Source organism: Rhagoletis pomonella, unplaced genomic scaffold (genome assembly GCF_013731165.1).
Source record: "Rhagoletis pomonella isolate Grant_MI unplaced genomic scaffold, Rhpom_1.0 Rhpom_scaffold_00005, whole genome shotgun sequence".
Taxonomy (NCBI): Eukaryota; Metazoa; Arthropoda; class Insecta; order Diptera; family Tephritidae; genus Rhagoletis; species Rhagoletis pomonella.
The window spans coordinates 73,999,128-74,015,399 of NW_023458559.1; the positions used below are offsets into that span (position 1 = coordinate 73,999,128).

A 16,272-nucleotide genomic window follows, 5' to 3' on the forward strand; every position below is an offset into this window, starting at 1 on the left:
TCATCTTCATCTTCATCTTCATCTTCATCTTCATCTTCATCTTCGTCGTCTTGGTCTTCATCTTTATCTTTTCCTTTATCCTGATCTAAATATGTCCATTCTTTTCTTCATTTACATATTCACCCCCACCATTGTTATTAGGTTAGGTATTTAAATTTTCCTTCCTCTTTGTCTTTATATCTCGGTTTCTTTACTTTTATTTTAATTTCTGTATTTATCACTTTCTTCTTCTCCATACTCAACTTTACCTTCTTCCTTGTTTGAGGCTAATCTATTCATGTACATACATACATACATTTTATTCCTGAACTGCTGCTTAGCACGTTTCTTTAATTCACTATCGATATTAAAGCATACATTTAGGGGGCATTTCCGCCCCAACCATGTACATGTGTGCATTGGTATTGGTGTGACTTTTGAATTGATTTTTTCGCTCTATTTTAAACTGATTTGAAATTTTAAAAATTGCCTGCACATCAGCATCAAAATACCTTTCTAATGATATATAACTGTTTATACCTTAGAAGTATAGTTTAGACGTAAAAGGGGTGTAAAGGAAACATGATTGCCTATTTATATATATGATATTTCGGTAGTTTTGGGAAACTGCTAGTTGGTGCTCGGTAACTTTGTGAATTGAGATAGCTCCATCTAATAATACCGGCGTGAGTTTTTCTACGCGTGCACGCAAGTTTTTCACATTTGATATACCGAAATCAATTTGCGTGCGTGATTTCTCAGAATTGCATATCTCTCACATTTCCGGAAATTTACAAAATTTGAATCCATAGTCACGCCAAAATGTCTATTGAGCGTAAACGTCAAATCGAAATGTCACGCAAGACAAGTCTTGGAATTTAAGTTGGCTTTATCCGCACGCTTTCAATTTCGATTAGTCCCATAAAAGTTGTATGTAAATGAGAAATTTTTGAATATTAGTTTGGCCTGTGCCGTCCTTTTCAACTTACGTTTGCTAGTCTGGTATATATGTTTTTCAACACCTGGCTCGTAGCATTTTACTTGCTCGTATGCACTAAGGCTTTCGGCAGTGTGCGGATTAAAATTTAATAATTATCGAGCAGCTGATCAGTTTACCAACTACCAGAAAATTATCATATAATAGGGTCGTCACATCATGCTTGGTACTCGGTAACTCGGTGTTCGGTAATTTTTCCCCATGTATTTAGCTTGTGTAAAATTATTTTATTATCGGTTTACCGATTGCCGAATCATCGTGATGGCAAGTTTGACAATTTTTCTGGTAGTCGGTGAACTGATCAGCTGTTCGAGATTTATTAAATTTTAAATCCACACTCTGCCGAAAGCCAGCTGTAGATGAACATATACTACGTTTATATGCACGTATTATTTGCAAAATGATGGAATTTGCCGTATAACCGATGGGTTAATTTTTGATTTGCAAATAACTAAATCACGCAAATACCAACTATAATAACAATAACTAAATCACGAGTTACCAAGTACCAAGCTCGGTGAGAAGACCCCTAATATACAATAGGAAAAATTAGGTTCTTTCCCCAACAATCCGGACCGGATCCGGTAATTAGAGAATAAGCGAAAAGTTTGGACTCAAAAATGGAACATAATCCAGAAGTACGGGAACGCGAATATCACAATTCGTACCCAGAATTCGCGAAACAGCTGATTCACGTTGTATTCGTTTTTGTCACTTTAATGCAAACTCTTGGCAACTGAATTTTGGTCTCACAAATTTGATTTTAAGTATATAAAGATTGAAAATACATCAACAGGCAATTCACTATTCCTTAAAAGCACCCAGTAAATGCAGGCAACATGTAAGCACACAACAGCTCATATGCACTTTGACAATTTATCTATTTTCACCCGGAGAAAAAGTCCCGGCTGTTTCGGCCAGGAAGAAGAAGACACCTACGATTTAATACGTTCCAAATTTCGCTCCCTATTACCCATTTTGTTGAGTACGGGGATGATTTCTGGGGTGTTTTGGGCACCCGCGGGATCCCGCGTTGCGTAGGGGAAAGAACCTATTACCGAATTTCAAGCTCGGTGTGAAGGCCCCTAGTTTGAATTTCCTTCGGAAACATTAAAGATTTAAAGCGCAATTACCCACGGAAGTAAAAACGGAGAACTTGTCAGCTGACACGATCTATCTTATGGGATTTGCGTGTTAACAAAAACGCACCACCGCATGACCGTGACGTAGACGTAGCATATCTCTCTTTCTATCAACAGCAAACTTTATATGTCTCTACGTACTTCTACGCTACGCTACGTACACGGTAGTGGGTAACCGCGCTCTTAGAATTAGTTGGATCATGCTTCGGAAAGACGTTTCATTGTGAATAGTTCATTTTTGCAATTTGTAAAGCCTTTCCGGATTGTACTGGAATTCCGTAGCGGAAACAGGATCATAACATTCCGGACGTGAGTAAAACTATGTTCACATATCAATATTATCTTAATCAAAGCTCATTTTTTAATCACCCCGTTTACACAGGCAAATCTCAGATTATTAGCCGTCAAATTTGTTGTGCTTGTTATTCTCACATCTCAAGGAAAAGTTATGTTTCTTCTCTGTGCCCCCGTGATCACGTTTTTCTGCTATAATAAGCAATATAAATATATTTTAACTTAACATTTTATTAAAAATACCTTTACAAACCTCTTTTACTTGCTAGCGTACATTTTTGTGTACTTTTACATTTGGCATTTCTCCTCTCTTTCGCAAAAACAATCGATAAAACTAGGATGGACACCGAAAATTTATCGGTTAAATCTGAGATTATTTTATAATCATGATTCAATAATACAAGGTTAGATAATTATTGACTGCTGCGGTTTGACACTCCCTTACAAAAGGTTGCATTTACAAAGGACAGAGAAAGGGCAAGAATGCAATCCCTTTCTTCGAAAATGGTAGTAGAAAAGTACGCAAAGTAGGCAATTAGTAGTGAAATTCCTTTCGTAAATTCTAATGTATTTGCAGGAAATCTGGCATTTTAAACGAAATGTTGAACGTAATATTGATATATCTACGTGAATTACATAATTTATATGCTATTTAGCCGTATAAAAACTGCAAAATGACTCAAAATTAAAATAAGACTACTATGAGACTGATGTAAACATCCAATGCTTATGTTTTCATCAGTTAAATATGCTTCATATGCATATACAAATAAACATATTGCACAAAAGCGTATACTTTTATTTCACACCAAAGCTACACTGTTTCCATGTAAATTTGCAAAGAAGCAACACGGTGCCACTGCTAAGGGAGCGGTGCGAGAGAGACAACTGTCAGTTTATCGAACCTTGTATTATTGAATCATGTTTTATAATTACAGATTAACAAGGGACGAATTTTATATGGCTAATCTCTTGTTATAATTACAGATTAGGGTGTTAAGCTCGAAAATTAGGATAATCTACTTATATGTGAACCTAGTATAAACATCCATTTCTGATTATATGAAGGTATAAATGTTTGGTAAATTTCGAATGGTAGAGGTGATATCTTAAAAGCCGAGAGGTGAAATCTGAAAAGCATCAATAATGGGTTTTTGGTTTAATAAAATCTTCGACAGAATATGTAAAATTGCCATAGGCGCTATCGAAAAAAAATCTGATTTTCATTGTGCATTGTTGTTGTTGTTGTTGTAGCGATATTGTGCACTCATTGTTGTGGCTGTAGCAACATGGAAATTCCCTTAAGAAACCCCTGACGGTGGCCACGCATGCATGCCGAGTCGATTAATCTTTTCACTGAAGCTTAATCATTTGTGGACACGATATACCCAGGCGCTCAGCAATGTTCTCTGCTAGGGCGACATCTTGATGCAGTGCTGGCGCTTAGACGAATTTCAAAACCAGAGTGTTATGCGAAATCGTGCTTATTGAACGATTTTCATCCGGGAGGAAAACTCTGCTGTCCCCCATTAGGAAGTAACGGGTGCCTAACCGTGGCTATAGGCGCTGGTGAGGTGGAAATTTTGAGATCTCCCATACACATATATACTGCAAAGCTTGACAACTCAAGCAGTCGTCGATAGGAACTATGTAGATTATTGAACTTATCAACAATGAATAACCACAACGAAGAAAGAGTTTTCTCGATGTACTCTCTGATACCGAGGCAGCCCTTAGTAAAGGGGTTAATTTTAAGACCACTTTACAAGAGTATAGCATCCTCGAGAAGATAACACGTAACCAGGAACGAATCCACGAGTTTTCCGAATAGCAGCACTTAGTTATAATGCTTTCACCTGTCCCATGCAATGGCAAAGCACACAGATATTCTAATCAAGTTGGACATAACAGCTGGTACATGTGCCACACATCTTCTGCGATAAACTCGTCATCGATGCACTTAAAATGCTAAAAAGTGTTACATCTAAAGTTTATAACTAAACCCCGCCTAGGTCGGTTTGTCCATCAATCGTTGTCGTCAAGCTCAACTAACGGTACGCCCACGAAAAGAGCTATTTCGACGAGTTCGGACCAAAAAGAGAGGGGGTTTAGCTGAGTTGGATTGAGCCGACATGTGGAGAGGTGGTTGGTGTCGTGGGGGGACTGTGCGCATGCCGGATACTGATTTCAGAGAAGATGGTGCTCAGGCGACAACAGAAGGCATCCAGTTACTGTCCAGAGTGCCATGTTTTGGCATGTCTGCAGTTGCGTACACTGCGTCCTGCTAGTCCCCAGATACCACACGGGCGCTACATAGTTTAGAACCGGCCGGCCAATTTCCTTGTATGTTCTCAGAAACGTTTCTTTTTCCTTGCAGCTCTGTACTCTATTGACAATTGCGGTTGTGTGCGCGGAGAAGGAAAGCAGGCTATCAAAGGTAACCCCAAAAATGTTTGAGTTGGGTGAATGCCTAGTTGAAGCCGAGGTGGTCGTTGGAGAGAGGGTTATGCTCCTTGCAGTGAATAAGCGAGAAAGTTTGGGGAGATAGCCGTTTGCTTTCATACAGAGGTCATCAGTTCCATTCCCTGACGCCAATATCAAATAGTCGTCAGCATATAAGATCAGGTAAAATCGGTCAGAGCAGAGGGAGCTTCGAGAGCAGAGCAGAGAGAGCTTCGAGATATAAAAGTTAAACAGGAGGGGGGAGAAGGCACCACCCTGTGGAATCCCTCGCTTAAATCTGCTAGGTTTTGCTGTTTGATCTAAAAAGGTCAGGTGGTATGTGAAGTGTGGAATTAGCAAGGCCTCAAGTGTCTTCGTGAACAGGGAATGGAGCGTTGTCGGATGGTAACACTCTCCTTTGTTAGTTGGTTTCCCCGGTTTCAGAAGTGGGACCACTTTCCCCAATTTCCACATTTCGGGAGTGATGATAGTGGCCATTTACAAGTTGAGATATGCTACGCCCGCAGGACTCAAATGTTTCAACATCAGTATGCAAATTTCGTCGTGTCCAATGCCTTTGGAGGTTTTCGCCTTACCGATGACCACCTGGACCGCACCGCCGCTGAAAGTAAGTCATTGTTTTTGGGCAGTTTGTGCAGCCTCCTGATCAGCCGCCGCTTGGCCTTATCTACCGTAGAATGCATGCAAATTGCTGGCTAAAATGGCCCGCGCATTTCTTCGGGCTCGACGAGGCGTGACCATCGAATTAGCTTTCCTACACCAGGCAGGACCTCACGGTTGACCTGAGCTTACTCACACCATAGACAAAAATGCAGGTCTTCAAAAGCTCCTCGCACTTTTTCCGTTAATTTTGGTTTACCACTTGCTGAATCTCCAACTGACGACCCCTTAGGCGAGGATCCTCCGGATCGACCTGTCGTATGAGGTCACACTCATTTGCGAGAACAGCCGTTTTTGCCGGTTACTTTGGCTGGACTTCCGCGATGCGTACAGATAGAATGAAGCGAGCAGCTGCGGCGTTCGCCAGCATATACATTTGCGGTTATGGAAAAGGCGGTGAAGCTACTCTGAGTAACTTCCGCGATGCCATTCCAATCAGCTTTGTTAAAGTTGACATAGGTTCGGTGGTCCAAAGTTTGTTGTGTGCGCTGAAATCACCTTATTCCATTCGGCTTTCACCTCTGCGTAGTTCACCTATGTCATCGCGTTTGACTGTGGCTCCTGTGAGCTTCTTGGAGCCATGCAGGCTCTCTGAGTGCTAGTTCGCATCTGCGCGTTATGCGAGCTGGTGGTTATGGAGGCGGATAATACCGAATGGCTTGAGAAACAGGGAACACAAAGCTTGTGGCCCACTCCCTGTGAGACCCAAGGCCTGAGAAGGTGCTTAGATGACTCTATCCGTTACAGGTGTTGCATCTAACCAAAGTAGAGTTCGGGTGAAGTCGCCGTTGGCTGTCGCAGATTTCTGGGGTTGGGGTCAAAGCCCTTGATGGGGTCCGCAGAACAAAACGGGATTAGGTCGCCAAACAAAATGGGATTAGGTCGCCGACACAACTGTGCTTGTTAGGGAAAAGCTCAAGTCATTCCAGTACTTAGAGTCGGCTGTCGCGGTAATATCTTTTTCTCAATATCACTACTCTTTGTTATTCGTTTGTTGGTATTCGATACCCCAGCAGCTTTTTAGATACATATGTAAATAAAGTTTCAATCTCATTTGGTTTAGCTTAATACTTTACTTTGTTTAAGCGTTTTCAAAATTATCTTAAATAACACTTACATAATAAGTATTTTCGCCTTTACTGTCAGAATGGAATAATTGAAGGAAATAATGGTTTTTTATCATGATTCAATTATTAAAGGTTTTGTAAGTAGCTTTTTTCCATGATTCAATTATTGAATCATGGTTTTTTATGATCTTCTGAATAAAATAATAGAAGGAAAGAATTGTTTATTTATGAGTTTGTTAAAATTAAAAAATGTAAACTTTTTCTATCTACATATTTGAAGCACCATGCCAACAACAAAAAAATCGGATTACTATAAACGCCCGAGGCCATCGATGCAGGAGCTTAAGTTGAGCGACGCCAGTGATAAGTCTATGATGAGTTTGCGTCAAGAATTTTTAAAGAGACACGCAGCATCGTCATCTACAACTGCAAAATGCACAAACAAAATTAAATATGAAATATGTGACCAACAGGCTGCAGCCAAAGATAAATGGGGCCTAGTTGCTAGTGCCGTTAAATATGGTGACCCAACAAGACCGCTGATTAACGTAGCAAATATCCAGCTACGGTTGTCTGAGCAAGAGTCCCCCACAACAACCCCACCCCGAAAACAACGCGGCTACGATTTTACAAGTTCCACAAACTCACATTTTGATAATTTGATTATAGCAGCGCCGAAGAAATTCAAACGCAGATGCTCGAGCGCATCCACCTCATCCAAGCCAAAAAGCAGCTATCTAACCATAAATTCAACAACAACGCCACCGAGGCTGTCAGATGAACAGTTAGTCACCTCACAAGAAATGATCGATTCACAACATAAGGAGTCGGGTGCCAAACGCACGAATTTTCGCGGTCCCGAATGGAAGAAACCATGTCGGGAGAGCGTTGTAGCTGGTGCGCCAAAACCCTTTGTCGGCACTTGCCCGATAAATTTCGAAGCGTTTGCAAAACTATCACGTACGCGCCAAAAATTCTTTCTCACTCGAGATCCGCGCAAGAAGTATTGCTTGGTTAATCCACAGGCATTGCGTACGAAGGCTTTCTCAGAGAAGCGTGAATTCAATATATTGGCAAAGTCAGTTAAATATGCAGACAATGTTTGTGGCGAGACGCGGTCGCAATCATCAGAGTCATTTATTTGCGACCAAAAAGACTTGGAGAACCCTATGCAACTGGACTTTCAAGGCCTTGATTATCAACAAACCTATCAGGCCGACGAACAGGATGTACAAAATCAGAGCTTATATCGCAGTATAGTGCGTCACATGGAGCGACGTCGTGTCAAACAGGACATACAGGATAAAGTAGAAGGAGAATTGTTAAATGAACGCCTGACAGTGCCTAAATGCTTTGAGGTGCCGGATCGCACCGTGGAAGAGAAGGAGCCAAGCAGTGAACCACCTCTGCCGTTTTGTAAATTATTCCGCTCGGCCGACAAGCCATACAATCAAGAGAAAATAGCAGAAGAAAGCCGAAACCGCCGTGATCGTTACAAGACGCTCTATTTGCGGCGTAAAGAGCTCGCAGAGCAAGAACAATACGCAAAAAAACGGCAAGACAAAGTTGATGAGGAGCTCAAACCCACAATGCTGGCGAAGAAGCATTTCACTGAAGTGGTAGATAGCATAGATGCAGCATGCGACCCCGATATTAAAATAGAAGGGCTGGTGCGTAAATCGCCAAAGCCAGTACAGGGTTTTCCCCATACGCTGCGCGAAACAAAGCAGTTCAAGAAGGTATTGAAGGCGGAAAATCGTATTAAACGCGACAAAGCCCTTGTTAAAAAGGAATATTTTTTGAAAAATTTCGGCAAGTTGAAGGACTACCCGGAAGCAAAGCTGGAGATTAGCAGCGATACTCCAAAACATAGCTCTGAACGCACAGAGCTCAGCGAACAGTCTAGCGATGACGAGGACGACATTGAAGTGGGTAAGTATGGTAGCAACTATAAGCTGCGTGGCTTCCACTTCAAGCTGGGCGAAAGCTTGCGCGGCAAGCAACACCAGACAGAGAAGGCCGGCGGAACGCGCAAAGAGAAGACATGCAAGACGCGTGAACGGTGGTTGGCGGAGTTGGCGCCGAAGAAGGAAGCCATTAGGCTGGACATTGAAGAGGGCATACCGAAATTGCGTGAGCCCGATGATCCCCTGCTCAAAATCTTTCTGCCACAATTCGGTTATAAACTGCCGAAAATAAAGAGTAGCGCCGTACGCGAGTACATCGAAAAGCGGTTGGGACGTCACTATGAACGTGACTTGCGTAAAAAGTTTAGAATTGTACGACCTCGTCTCGAGTATCCAATGAAGAAGTTTAATCTGATACGTTTTCTCTATGACGAAAGAGCGCAAAACCAGCAGAGTGAGAAATCGCAGTCGGCACAGCAGGGTGATGAACTCGATTTGATGAATTTGAATACAACGCTCGAATACATGGCCGCGAAGGATAAAATAAAAAAACAGCACAAGGCGCAAATAAAAGAGAAGCGTCTCAAATTGCTTGGCATACCATGTTACGTGGTGAAAAAGTCCAGATTGCAAACAAAATGCGAGCAATCGGACACAGATTCAGATCCTGAATGGGTACCGGAACCGGAGCCGGAGTTAGTGGATCAGGAAGAGAATAGGCGCGCAAAGCTAGCCAAAAGCGTTAGAGTACCAATGGACATGCGAGGTAATATGCCTGCGCCCAGGTATCGAGAAACAACCATACGTCGGCATCCGCGAAAGCCACGTGACTACCTTAACGAGCGCGTACCTTCACTACTATTCGACCAGACCGTCGCCGCGGTACACAAGCCGGATTTGGTCAAACTTAGTCCCGACGAAATACACTTCAACAATTTGCGGGACGTGAAGAAGCGTGATTATTCGAAATTGTTCGAGGCGCGCCATCACCACGATCACTGGGATTATATGCAACAGAAACCGGTGGATGTACACTATCAGCCTAAGATTATCAAGGCTCAAGTGACGAAGGGTAAGAGCAAAGAAGAGAGCGTGGTTATGGACAATTTTCGCATGGCGCAACCACCCTGCAATCAATTTGTTGAGATGGATTTGACCATGCCCAAATGGAATACAAAAGAAATGGTCGAAAACTACCTGCAGAAGTCTTGGAAGCACGTAGTTGCCGATAACACTCTTCACATTAAAGATCTGTGTCAGCCACGCGACTTCCACTATCACAGTCGTCCAGCTGAAGATTTCGAAGAACTCGATTATCCAGGACGCAAAGAGTATTTGGAATTCTTACATGAAGTGCGCAAGGCGCTTTATGAAACCAAAGTGAACGAAGATGAGGGCCAGATATTTACTGTCAATCGTGACGAAATAGTTCAAGAAATAGAAGAGGATCTTAAAAGTATTGAGACGTGTCTGACCTCGCTTAGTAGCTCTGTGTGCACGAATCTAACGAACGACAGTGGCAGTTTTCTGCTAATGGAAGGCAAAACGAAAATTCCACTCGACTATATACGCAAATCAGTGGTGCCATTCGAAGCGTTGAATCGTTGTCGCTTCAAGTTGGAGCCACTCGATATCGAGGCTGAAGAAAATAATCCTTTTGTGGTGCTCCCCTTTGCGGGACAGCGCAAGGCGCAGTTGAAATTGAGCACACCTAAAGATAGCTTCTTTACATTCAACACGCGCCTACGGAATGGTTTGCGTTTGCGCCTTGAGGTTCCGGTAGAAGATGTACGTCAAAAACTTATTGGCCACGGACCGCATAAGTATCGCAGCGTAGTGACGACTGATATCGATGAAAACTATGTGGATGAATTGAAAAATCGTCCACCAGTGAAAATGTTCAATTTCAAAAGCGGCAGGTCGTTTATTAAGGATGCACAGCGTTTGAAATTCGAATCTATGCTCATACAAGGTCAAATAGTGCGTATGAAAATCTACGATAGGTTAAACGAGCACCATTGGGAGAATATGCTGACTTTGAAGTCACTATATGAGAAGCTTTTCGCAAAGTGGGAGAAAAGTGAATACGAAGCCGCCACGTCGGTGGTACATAAGGTAAGTGTGTTTAGTTTGCCTATTTACTCACACCAAATAAACTTATTACGTTAACACACAAAGGCTCAACCAAATTAAAAAATAAACAACAACAACAGTCGTTACGAATTTTCTAATTGCTTTTACCACTGTACATTTACATACTTTCAATTGATTTCCTCAAGCAGGGGACTCCTTTTCTTGTTACCACAAGCTGCCCATACCGTAGTTGTCAGGGAGCTCTCTAATCCGCATAATTTATCTATCGATTGAAGAATTGTCGGACTGTAGCTTTAGGACTTGTCTGTTGGATTTTAGCACATTACCTGACCCTGATCGATCGAGCTGCAGCCTCGTCCAAAGTTATGGCTCTAATTACTGGTTGTCGTTGTCCAAGCGGCTACTTAACCCTCCTTTTTGGGCCCATGAAAAAAGGTGTTTCAACGGCGTCGGGCCAAAAAGACAGGCTCAGTTAAGTGGGTTTAAGAAGGCATTCGAAAATGTGGTTTGGATGAGGTTCGAATATTAATATGTAAGCACGAGTTTTACCATCCTGGTGTATCCAGACAGTAGTTTTCCCAGGGTTCGCGGATCTCTCGAGGCACTTTCTCTGTTATAGGAGATGGTTGAACTTCGATGACGGCATTTGAGGAGAGAGAGAGAGTTCGTGAACGTGGCGATGATGTCCATCCCCCACCAGGCAGCAACAACCACTGCGGCAAACGCAACAGGACGAAGGTAGACCACCCCACATTTCTCTCATCACCGACATCGTGACCAACCTCCCAAGGTATACGAAACTTTTACAACTGAACTGTAACGGACCGTATTTCGACGGGTCGGACCACAGCGAGAGGGATGTTCGCTGCGTAGTGTAGCGCTGACATGTGAAGAGGGGGTTTGTGTCATGGGGACGGTGGGGGTCTCCATATACCGGGCATTCATTCATTCATTCTGGAAAAGTAGCTGTTGAGGCGGTTACAATATATTGACCGTAATTGGCCCAGAGTAACCGATACCTGTAATAATCTTCCGTTTCTCTTTAAAAAGGTTGATTAGAAGCCACAATAAGATTTTAGGTTGCCGTAAACCTAAGGAGGTTTGTCAGTCTAGTTCTTTCATTCCTGGACTTATTGCAAAGAATATCTCTCGCCTCCGCTAACGCGTTCTCCACTATTCGTCTTTGTTTTGATATCCGAAGCAATGATGCTTTCCATTCGATTTTTCCAGGTGAAATCCTATTACGACCGCACAGACGCTTTGAAGCGTGAATTTCGTGAATTAGAACGCCAACAAATTGTGCTTAATATGGACATTGTTTTTATTGAAGGCCATTGGATTCGCCGTATAATGTTACAAAACTTTCACTATTTGCTCGGTGATTCGGAGTGGCGTTACGAAAACGATTGGATACATCGCATTGAACAACCGGTACAGCGCGATTCCGAGTGCGATGAGGAAGAGGAAGAAGAAGAAGAAAATGGCTATGGGAAAGAATGCGAAAGGGTGGTGATTGAATTGGAGAACTTCGAAGAGTCGATCGCCAAACGCAATATTGTAAATATACGTAAGCGTGACAAAGACGACGCGTGGGCAATTAAGGTCTATTATGAGGATGTATATCTACAAAATTTGCATCCTATACTAATTGTATTTCCCGATGCGGAGAGTTTTATGCGTGGCATAGAAAATTTGAAAATTAAAACCTTTGTATTGTTGCTCGAAATGCACTTTACGCTATCCATATACACTGAGCTGCAGAGTAGGTTGGATACTTTTGAGGAATGGTGTCTAGAGGATTTGCGCGAAAAGCAAGCGTATGTTTCGCGCAAATGTGCAAAGCTGTATTTTATGTCCGATCGTGCGGCAGAAATGAAGAAACGTACAATTGAATTTTTGAATAAACCCATTGAGGAATCATTCAGCGATGATAATTTCATCAAACATCGTGCGGTCATTGCTGAGGTGTGGCGCGAAATTGTACCGGCAAATATGCGCAGCGCTAGTGGTGAAGATCCTGAGCCTTTCGAAATGGTCGCCATGATTTCCGAAGTGGTGTTGGAGCTGATATGTAAGTTTTCTGATTATGGTTTTTAAAAATATTACATATTCGGTTTGAATTTTTATCTTCCGTGAAACTGATATGAATTTCTGAATCTATTGAGTTGCCAAATAAATATCCCAGTAGATAATTTCAGGAGTTAAAAGCCGTTCCGAAAGGCCTTCCTGAGAGTCAAGAGGCCTTCCACTCTACACTCCTTTCTTCATTCTTTTTTGTATGGAGTAGCGCAAATTGAAGGGCTTCTTATTTCGCTACCTATAGAACGCCTTTCAGAAGGGCTTTTATAGGACGTACTTCGGAAGACCTTTTGGAGGAGTTCTTTTAAAGTTGCCACTTTAATTTATAAAAATCATACATCTTTGAGCTATTTGCTTATGGTTTATATCAAATATGTTTTATTGCAACTTAAAATGTTTATTGAAATTCTTTTGTAATGCTAAATAATATAAATTTATGCATTCGCGTAAATTGTAAATGAATAAGCCCTTCTACAAGGCATGCAAGGAAGAACTTTTTTCAGCCCTTCTTGGGTAGGCCTCTTAGAATAGCTTCACTTAAGAAGACTTACCTAAATTATTTTCTGGGATATTATAAAGCACTTCAGTAATACACCAATTATTTTATTTTATCTTTGGTTTGAAAATCCGTATATCCGGTTCTTTTCTGTTATTCGGAAATCCGGTTAATACCACTTTATTAACTAGATATCCGGATGTTTCAATCAGATATTGGCAAACACAGTCGCCGGATAGAACTCCCAATCCTATTATAAAGAAAGAATATTTATAGTTTTCTAAAATGAAAATGAACTTTTGGTATTTAAAAGGGCAAAGTTAGAAGAATGACACTTGAGAGGTTAAGTAACTATATTCAAAAAATTAATTTCTAAGGCCCACTTGCAGAACATCCAGAGTTAAATATATAAATACAGAGTTCAGTAGCTCTGAGTTAAACTTCTATTTTCTTAACTCAGACAACGTCTTGCAGAAAATAAAATCAACACAGAGTTAAGTAAACGAAGTTACTGTCGGGCAATTTTTAATTTTATTGGCATCACAAACCGTTTTTTGTCATTTGTTTTGAATACTGACATTTTTTTGATGTTTGAAATAAAAATAATATAGCCCAAAGCTCATCAAATGCTCATTCAATAACAGAAAAAAATACCAAAAAAATTATTGCTTCATATTAAATATATGTTTGTGCTTAATTGTTCACCATTGGATTTACAAAGCGACAATTGCATTCTTACAGGTATGCAAAACCACACATCATTTTACATTACATTGAATTGAATTTTTTTGTGGTTATTTTACTGCAGTTTCAACTCGTTAAAACTATCCGGTTTTGTTCATGGAATCGCAAACTAAACTCGTTCGTGCATATCCCAGAAAATAAAAAAACGATGGCACTAGCCTTTTAGCAAAGCAAATGCGTGGATAGAGCTGACGCGGGAATTCAATTCGATTTCCACAGGATACTGCCGCACCATGGAAAGTTTGCAACAATATTATAAAAACTTAACTTATTGTTTAATGTGAATAAATTGAGCGGAAGTACCAACCTCTTTGAGCATTCTAACCGCGTTTTAAGCTTGTCTAAAAGGAAAATAACGCTTTCCTTTTGCAAGCGAAATCTCCTGTGGAATGCTTTATCTCGCAGAGCATTATAATGATCACTTCGCTCAGCTGTTGATCTGTTATAGAAATCTGAGTTGACTTAATCAATGATTTCCTCATCATCGTCAGAATGCACCAATTCGTCCATCTTTTCATTTATTTATTTATTTTTTTATGTATTTGTTTTAATTTTATTTGTTTTTCTAGTTTTCGGCAGAACTGACACAAACTTAACCATTTAACCCTCAAAATTTTCTGGGTTAAATATTTAAGTTTTTATCTCTGAGTTAGTGTCTAACCTACTCTTGTGCAATCCAATTTCTCAATTTAACCGGTCAACTTCGAGTTAAATAGATAATCTGCTGTTCTGCAAGTGGGCCTAAGTTTCTTAAGTTTTGAAACGACACAAAAAACGTCAAAACACGCAAACTTAATATTGAGTGGCAGATTATTGATCTGTATACAATTTTTCAAGAGATATTTTCATTTTTATGAAAAAAATTTAAACTTTAAGGAAAAATAAAAAAAATAAACTTTTTTTTTATTTGTATTAAAGCTTGTTCTTTTACAAAGAAATTAAGCTCCTAACGATGAAAATCGATGGATAAATAAAAAAGTTGTGAATGGTCAAATGAAAATGTGCAATAATTTTTTTGTATGAAAAAGGAGCAGATGTTACTCATACGCCATATCGTACACGGTCGTACTCGTACATGGCGTATGAGTAACGCTCGTATCTAAACTTTCTTTCACAGAATAATTCTTATTTTTGGATTCCAAGAATGGATACTGCGGTTTTTTCCGAAATATTGCATTTATACTTTTTTGCCAGCCTATATTTTTTAATACATACACAGTGTTAGCGGAAACACGTTTTAAAAATGCATTACTCATGTGACCCAAAAATTAACGATATTTTGAAGACACTTCAAACTAGAATATTGTTGTTGTGCAACTTTTTTGAATTTTTTTTTGAGAAATTTAGATTTACATCGCTTTTGTAAGACACACCATTTTGTCTCCGAGTGTACAATAAAGGAATACCTGGTATTATCATACCAAGAATTTCTTTATTATATTGGAAAACTGTATTTTTTGTCCGAAAAAAGATACGAGCGTTACGTATGAGTAACATTTTCCTTGTTAGTTTGATTTTGATTTATTTTTAATTTTTCATTCGCAATGCAAATTTAAAAAGAAAATATCTTGGGAAATTTACCGTATCTAGAAAAACGGGTCGCAATCCAATTTATATTTAAAATGGAACAAAAAAATGAATTTCATACTTTTTTTGCCTTTCCAGCTAAATTCGAAATCATACCAGTCGATGAGAGTCTAAGCACTGAAGTTCAGCTTCGTCGGCGTCGCGCTTATGATCGTAAAATCTCTCGACAAGCTTATCAAGTAGAAAAACGTATTGAAAGTGAAATGAAAAAGGTGTGTCACAATTTGGAACCGCCTTTTATAAGGCCGAAACGTATAGGTAAATTACCACGCTTCACAATCAAAAAGAAGCCAAAGAAGAAAGTCGTTCAGGAAACACGTGTTTCTGAGCACACAAAATTCTTTTTCCGCGCCTTCAATGATGAAGGTGATGTTATGCATTTGCAAGAAGCGCGCGATAGCATCTTTGTTATGGACACTATACAAGAGCAAATTGTACCATTCTATTTCGATCATTTCCTTAAACTGAATGGCTACACGCCGAATTATAATTTTAAAACTAATGTTGAATTACGAGATGGTCCTGAGATGTCACGTGTGACATTGCGTTCATTACTGCCAGAGATTTTGGAGAGACTTGACAAGTGGGAAGTCGGACGAAAGCGTATCATGGAGGATAACATACAACGCAATCCAAAAATGTACGAAGATGTTCAATTTTGAATTAACAGTATTAACTTACTGCGAATACATATTTTTGAAATGATTTTATACAAAGTAAATAAAGGAAAAAAAATTAAACGTTAGCAATGACAAACTTACTC

The 16,272-nt window shown here is 40.2% G+C and overlaps 1 protein-coding gene across 1 annotated transcript; it reads left to right on the top strand.

Moving 5' to 3' along the window:
- Positions 1-6,886: 6,886 nt before the first annotated feature.
- On the top strand, positions 6,887-16,272 carry LOC118739492. Its single transcript, XM_036470849.1, has 3 exons — positions 6,887-10,624; positions 11,834-12,674; positions 15,588-16,272. Exons 1-3 carry the CDS (start codon positions 6,887-6,889, stop codon positions 16,169-16,171), a joined length of 5,163 nt encoding a protein of 1,720 aa, XP_036326742.1. The 3' UTR covers positions 16,172-16,272.